Source organism: Arachis ipaensis, chromosome B8, assembly GCF_059453495.1.
Source record: "Arachis ipaensis isolate K30076 ecotype BB chromosome B8, ASM5945349v1, whole genome shotgun sequence".
Taxonomy (NCBI): Eukaryota; Viridiplantae; Streptophyta; class Magnoliopsida; order Fabales; family Fabaceae; genus Arachis; species Arachis ipaensis.
The window spans coordinates 9,297,412-9,305,394 of record NC_142443.1 but is presented as its reverse complement, the minus strand read 5'-3'; the positions used below and the strand labels follow the sequence as shown (position 1 = coordinate 9,305,394).

Sequence of the window (7,983 nt, the reverse complement as noted above, 5' to 3'; positions counted from 1 at the left end):
ATCTTTTTATTGGAGACTACTTAATTAGCCACCATGTGGCGGTATTAAACCTTAAAATTATATATAATTGCCCTGCACTGTGCACAGGCCTGAAAATAAGTGACAATCACAAACGACATACACGAATTATAAAAAAACTATATATATATTAAGATGGAACTAATACATATAAGCATGCATTATTAATAATTTATCCCATTTGTTTCAACTAAATAACTTTATAAGACAATAATAGTCTATATATAACTTAAGCTGAAAATTTAAATATAATTATTTTTATATAAAGTTATAATTAATAACTAACATATGTAATTTTAGGGCTGCACATGGATCGGATAATATCCGCGGTAATTATTTGCATTCAATCTGAATTTTGCGGATATTATCCGATCCACACTATGGTAGGATCAGATGACGGATTCGGCAGTGATATCCGCGGATCCGATTCGCAAATCCGTATATTCGCACATCACATATAAATAGCATAGTTTAAGAAAGTAAACTCTAATATGATATGAATTTTAGTGTATTATTTTATGAATTTTATGATATTTTGTTTTTAATTTTTTATATTGTACTTCAACTTAGAATAATTAAACTTAAATCTTGTGTTATTATTTTGTTTTTGTTATTCAAGAGAACTATTATTGATAATATTTTAAGAGTAAATAGACTTAAACAGATAAAAAATGAATTTTCTAAATATTTTTTTGTAAAAACAACCAAATAGAATGTTAAAATAGTTTTTTTTTGAATTATACGGATATACCCGATATTCGATATCCGATCCGATCCGTAAGTATGTGGATCGAATCGGATCGGATCAGGCCTAAAAAATACGGATATTATATCCGATTCGATCCGATAAGTGCAGTGCAAATCGAATAGAATTTTAAGCTATATCTGATCCGATCCGTATGCAGCCCTATGTAATTTAGTCAAACATTAAATTATTTAATAATTTTATATAAAAATAACTACATATCAATTTTTATTATAGTTTAATTAATCTAACCACGACATAAAAATAATCTATTAGCGAAAAAAGAAAGAATTTTTTAAATAGAGGATGGGTGGATGTAACTCCAAACTTTGAATATATTTGTAAAATTGTAATGTAAGTCAAAGGATCAAACATGAAAATAATAACCTTACTTATTAAGACATTTTTTTTTGTTTTTGCAATATGGTAATGATTACCGTGGACCATGAATAAACTAGGCTAAAACAGAATAGAACATGCCTACTACTTCATGAATCATGATAAGAATTTGACTTGTTATTTTTCTGCTCAATCCTCAGACTGTCGTAGACAGATTTCGAGAATGAAACGGATCAATTCCCATCTCTACCCACTACTTTATGCTGGAAACATATATATAATGCTTCATTATTTCTAATCATTGAAATTCAAATCCCATTACACCCGTTTATTGCTCATTAAGTTTGGCTATATGCTTCCTGACAAATTGGAATATTGGGATCATTTGTTGTATGTATTCAAAGTTCTGATTAATTAAAAGAGTGTCATTATTATTAACTCCTATTCTTCTTTTGGTAATCTTATTGTTACATTATTTTGGTTTGTTATTAATACGATTTTAATGATCATTGGTCTATTTCTTACAGAACAGGCCTATACGTGAGTCCTATGTAGGGAATTGACCAATCTTAAAGTGAGATGGAAAATTAGCCAAAGCAAATAATAAATAAATAAATAAAGTAAACTACTTCCGTAGAATTGACAATATGAAATCACATAATAATGAAAGATCGACGGTGTTATACTAATTACTAACCATTGACAGAGGTGGGGACAATGCTCTAACAAGAAAAGTATCATATCTTGTAGGCATTATAAAAGCTAATTTAACTGTTCGAATGCATTAAAACAGTTAAAAAAAAATTTTTAGGATAAATTTGATTAATTTTTTTTAAATTAATTTAAAAATTAAATAATCTTTTAAAAATTAATTTGATTATTTATTTATTAATATAACTTTTTTAAACTATGAAGTATCACATTATTAAAATGTAGTGTTTGTTAAATTATTCACATAAATTTAATTTTGATATATTAACAATATAAAATATTTTATACAATAATCCAATCATATCTATTTTTTAGATAATTATTCACTTTTCTTTACTGGTTACATGCTGACCAGAATTTAATAAAATTGCTGTCTCCTAGACTTTTTCATTTCGATATAATTCTGTTTGTAACTGTATCCCAAAACATTGTAAGAGGGTTGCAAATACACTTGCTGGATCCATTAAGGAGAATGAGGTAGAAATATGGAACACGAATCTAGACGAGGAGACCTAGAACCTTATTCTAAAAGGGCAATCTTCATGAGTAGTATGTGTAATAAATTACTGTTAACTTTATATGAAATAAGATTGTTTCAAAGACTCAAATTAATAAATATGTCGCGCTGTTACGGATACCAACCAAGGCCACCATGTTTGGTGTGTCGACTCACATACTCACCATCGAAAAGAAAAAACACACGAGGGAGAAAATAAAAAGTCAAATATGATACTAAGAAATAATATATACACGTATTACTACTATTACCAATACGGAATAATGTATACTCGTATTTCGTATCATTGGAGTGTAGCGCTAGCTTCCCCTGCATTCTAGAATAATAAAATGGCGAGCATCAAACAAGTAATTAATATAAAGAAAAGAATTATAGAAAATATTGAGTGTTCAACATTTGTTTATTCAAGTACAATAAAGCAACGTTTTCAGACTTGCACAATAATTATTTATAAAAAAAAAGGTAAAAAAGTGGTTGATTATTTTTTTTATTTAAAATATTTAATTAGTAAAAAATGAAATGATTTTTTAAAACAATTATTTAGGGAATAAAGTGGTATTGTTTTTTATTTATGTTTTTTTCAGAGAAAGTCTAGGAGACCAGCACTTTTATTAAAATTTGGCCTACACTTAACCATCAAAAGAAAAGTGAATAATCTCACACCATTAAAAATACTGATGATGACTAATTGATGGCTACAAATCACATAATCTGCTGGTCCTCTAACACTCCTCTTTTTTTTTATAGTTATCATGAAATTATTCATTCCAAAAGTTTAAGTCAACAGGAGAGTCAATATAAATAATTATATTCTTAACATTCTTCCTCAAATAGGAATTTTTTCTGAGTTTGTTTGATTTTTGTGTAGATTTTCTTTTATTCTTGTAATAATTTTATGTGTTTGAATTTTTTGTTCCGCTTTGCTGTGTTGAGTTAATTTGTTAAAAAAAAAATACTAATATGTGTATATATAAGAGGTGTTGGGGGTTTGAGTAATAACTCCCTAACCTAACTTGATGGCAAGGCATTGATTTGATTATTAGAGACATGGTATGGTAGTGCTATTGCTCTCATCTCATGCAGCCCTGAGCAGTGACCACTGCACAGAGAGAAGAGTAGGGACCAACCCCCTCCATTTTTCTATCTTTTATTTACCAATCACACACAGACAACTAAACAGAGAAACAAGTCCCCTGCATTCATACATTATATACCTTTGATTTCAAGTAGAAAAATTGTCATCTCTCTTTGTTTCTTTGTCTCTACATACACTGATGCATGTCCTTCTTGCTCCTTAACAACTTCCTTCTTCACACAAATTAAGGCTTTGTTTTATTTGTTTTAATAATGGAGTTTGAGCTTGAGAACCCCTTTGATGAGAACTACCATAACCTTCCCTTTGAAGCTGTCTCCTCCCTCTTCCACATTGAATCTGAACACATCCCTCCCTCCAATTACTTCCACACTCTCAAGGCCACTGATTTTGATATCTCTCTTAGAACACATCTCATTTCCTTCATATCACAGGTAACCAACCACTAATTCATCACTTTATTACTCTCTTTTCTCTCTTCTTTCTTTGAAACAATTGCTTGCTTATGTTCTGTTTCAGTTGTCCTGCACCTTTGATCCGGTTCTGCCTTACCTTGCTACCAACTATCTAGATCGCTATCTCGCCAACCAACCCATATTGGTAACCACACACTAAATTATTTAATTACTACTTAATACTATATATCTTTTTCTATTCAAAAACAATGGCATTGGCCTCAGTTAGTAGTTAAATTACTACTCTTATGTTATATGAACAATATTTTAACTAACATTAGACTATGTATTTGTGGACATATAGCAACCAAAGCCATGGACCAACAAGCTTCTTGCAATCTCTTGCTTCTCTCTAGCTGCTAAGATGCTAAAGATAGAGTATTCTCCCACTGATGTTCAGGTAAATACTTATTAATTATGAGAGCCAAAGAGTAGTGAGATTAGTTACATTGCATTGTGTTACATACTAGGTTCTTGTGAACAATCATGGTGATGGTGGTGTCATATTTGAGGCACAAACAATACAAAGAATGGAGGCCATTGTGTTGGGGACACTACAATGGCGCATGCGTTCCATAACACCATTCTCATTCATCCCTTTCTTCATCAACTTGTTGGGCATCAATGACCCTTCATTCAACCAGGTACTCAAAGATAGGGCCTCCCAGATCATATTGAAGTCACAAACAGGTACATAATCATATAATTAACTTAATTAATTATTGTTTAAACAATTAGTGAATGAATGAATGTTTTTGTGTGTGATTGGCAGAGATAAAGGTTTTAGAATTCAAGCCATCTGTAATTGCAGCATCAGCTCTACTGTCTGCTTCACATGAGTTGTTTCCCTTTCAGTATCCATGCTTCTTTAGAGCAATATCTGATTCTTCATATGTAAATAAAGTACATTCTCTACTACTTAATGCTCCTTTTACTTTTAGTTTCTCTATGTTCTTTTTTATATTATTATTAATGGAATCACCCGGGGTTAATATCAGTGGAGTAAAAAGAATGTTTCTTTGCTTTCTTTTATAAAAGTTTCTGTTTGTTCACTTAAATGAATTGCAAGCAAAATTTTAAAGTCAAAATTTTTTTTCTGACTCGTCAATCAATAATAATGTGGCATGAGACATAACATGTTGTGTGTGATTAGTTTAGAATCAAATGTAACATTAAATGGTATGATACTGTTGAATTTACTGAAAATGCAGGAAAGCATGTTGCAGTGCTATAATGTGATACAGGAAATGGGTAGAGAGGAGTACGAATCATCTGTGTTGAATGTGAATTCAAGCTCAGACACACCGGTTAATGTATTGGATGAACATTTTCTGAGCTTGGAAGAAAGTGAAAAAACCAACATTGCTCCCACCACACACAATAAGGACCTCAAAAGAAGATCAAAGTTCACTGCTTATGGTAACAACAACAACAACAACAACCACTCCCTCCATTCTCACCATCAATGCTAGCTGAGAAATTATAACACAACAAGAAGATAACATCATCACTTATTAATTAATCCTCCTCTTTCTGGTCCATTCTGAGAGTGATTAATTAATGTCTTTAAGGACAAGATATATAATAGGGTGAGATATTGAGAGAGCAATGTACTGATCCATGAGTAAATAGTTTGATGGACAGAATCACTGTAACGTGATCTTGGTACGGCCCTTCATTTAAATCTCTGCTGCTTCAAACAAAAAGGAGAGCTATGGGAAGATAAGATATCTAAGTTTCTTTTTTTCTTCTTTTATTTTTTTTTTTTTGGGTTTTTCTTGGAGACCAAACAAAAAGACAAAACATAACTTTGAATTGTAGGGGTTGAATTTTTGTGTGTCTGTTTTGTAGTTAAGTGTGGTGGTGGTTCTGTCTATTTGCTTCTGGTAAAGGAATAAATAAATAATATACAGTATCATAGTGAAGGAACAAAATAAAAATGTATATGTAGTAGTACCTTAATTAATTAATACTATATAGTATTACTATTTATGTTATTCCTACTTGCCTATATAAATATTATTATTTTGAGAGACCAAAACCGTTATTAATTAATTAATTATGCAGGTGATTAACAAGAGATTAGGACCGTTTCATTTATGAGAATTAGGTGTTAGTGATAACTTGGATGGTCCCGGGGACTCAACTTTTTTTTTTTTGTCAAACATATTTGTTTCGGACCTTTTCTTTTATGAGAACTCTGTTATAGTACCTGCGAGTTGATAGCAACTTCACATAGACCATAAGGGACCACTGTGCGTTGGTTTCTACCGAATAATTTTGCCCTTTAATAAAAGTTTTGTTCTCTCTTGCTTTTATTTTGTCTATGGCTAAATTAAATTACACGCACTTTTAAGTTTTAACTATATACATGTTATACCTAATTTAATTCATTTTTACATTGCACACAAAAACTATATGTATATCACTTCTACTATGTTAACGAGATTTTAAAAAAAGAAATCCTTCTAAACATCTCGTTTGCACATGAAAGGTTATAAACAAGATAAGTGCATATTAATAAGTTGGAAATTCAGGTGCAGTCAACTTCACGTGAAGTTGATAGTTGAAAACCGTTTAATGATTTGACTGATTTGACTAAATTTTCATTGAACGGCTCTCGTTTATCAACTTTATGTAAAGTCGACTGTACCTGAGTTTTCACCTATTAATAATATGGTATTATTTAGAAAGAATCCTATCAACAAGGGGAGAACGAATTCAGAGAAATGTCGACATGAGTTTCATTTTCGGTCTCAGGTTATTTTATCACTTTCACCTATATATGTAGTAGCTAGCTAGCAGCTTTCTCAATTCAAATGATGAAAGAAATTAAAAATAAAACTGCTCTCACCGAAAAGATTCTTACTGTTGGCGCAGTTTTCTTACCTGTTACTACTACTTAAATTAGGTATCCCCTGCCCTGGAAAATTTAAAAAAAGAAAAAGTTTGATGATTATAATGCCATACTTTTTCTACTTTTGAATACCATTGTCAGGTTCCTAGCTAACATGAAAGCGGTGTTTGTTGAATTGAAATCCTAGTTTGACTAATGAAGGTAAAGTTTTTTGATTCAGCATGTGTATTTATTAAAAGCTGGGGTTCGCGGGTAATAACATTATTGATGTATGTTTCACACACACTTCTGTTTTTTTTCCCTCCCTCTCTGTACTTGCTTCACCAAAATAGTCAAGAGTAGTTTGGTGTTATCATTAGCTTCACCAATTATTCAATTTGTTATAATTATATCACGTAAAGAAAGGAAATTAATTCTTCTTTTTTGGAGAACGAAGATATATATATGGATAATCCAAATTATTAGGTCAATGCATTCTTATCTCATCAAAACCTTGTTTTTATCGTCGTTAGGTTGTAGCTAAATTTTCACCCACTCTATTAAATGAAACTACGTAGTACCTTGCATGCAACTGACCTTACTAAAGTTTCTAACTCAAAGAACTCATTGTATGATGAGTATATATCATTAATATTATCATATTAAAAAAAGTTGTAAACCAAGATTAAAAGTTTAAGTTGTACAAAAAAATGCAAAGAGATGAGAATATAAAAGGAGAAGATATAGTATAAATAGTTATATTTTTAATATTTTTTTTAAGTAAGAATTTTTTTTTGTGTTTGTTTAATTTTTATATAGATTTTTTTCTATTTATATTATATTATTTTTTTCACTTTTAAGATTCACCAATAATTGAATTTTAAACCTCAAATATATCATTCTAATATTATATTATAAAATTATTTCTTTTAAAAATTTAAACTAATAAAAAAAATAACATGAATAATTATATCTCTAATAGGAATTATTTGAGTCAAGATAACAAGGAACTTTTTTTATTGGGTTGTCCAAGTAAAATATGTATAACTGATAGCGACAACTGTTCTTTCTTTTAGATAAGAACTTTATAATAGGGTGATTAAATTTAGTTTCTTAACATAAAGGTTTTTTTAGATTCAATTAAGTCTTGATCGATCAGGGTGAACGCGGATCGAATATGGTCAAAATTTTGATCCGTTCTACATTAAATTTATCGGATCTATTATCCGTATTTTTTTAAATTTGGATTCTATCTGATCCGCGTATTCT

The 7,983-nt window shown here is 30.2% G+C and overlaps 1 protein-coding gene across 1 annotated transcript; it reads left to right on the top strand.

Annotated features, from left to right (window-relative positions):
• Positions 1 to 3,335: 3,335 nt before the first annotated feature.
• Positions 3,336 to 5,818, top strand: LOC107614073 (putative cyclin-D6-1). The gene is made up of 6 exons (XM_016316299.3): positions 3,336 to 3,857; positions 3,943 to 4,023; positions 4,183 to 4,278; positions 4,349 to 4,568; positions 4,651 to 4,781; positions 5,090 to 5,818. The coding sequence occupies exons 1-6, from the start codon at positions 3,678 to 3,680 to the stop codon at positions 5,348 to 5,350; spliced, it is 969 nt and encodes a 322-aa protein (XP_016171785.1). The 5' UTR covers positions 3,336 to 3,677; the 3' UTR covers positions 5,351 to 5,818.
• Positions 5,819 to 7,983: the final 2,165 nt, after the last annotated feature.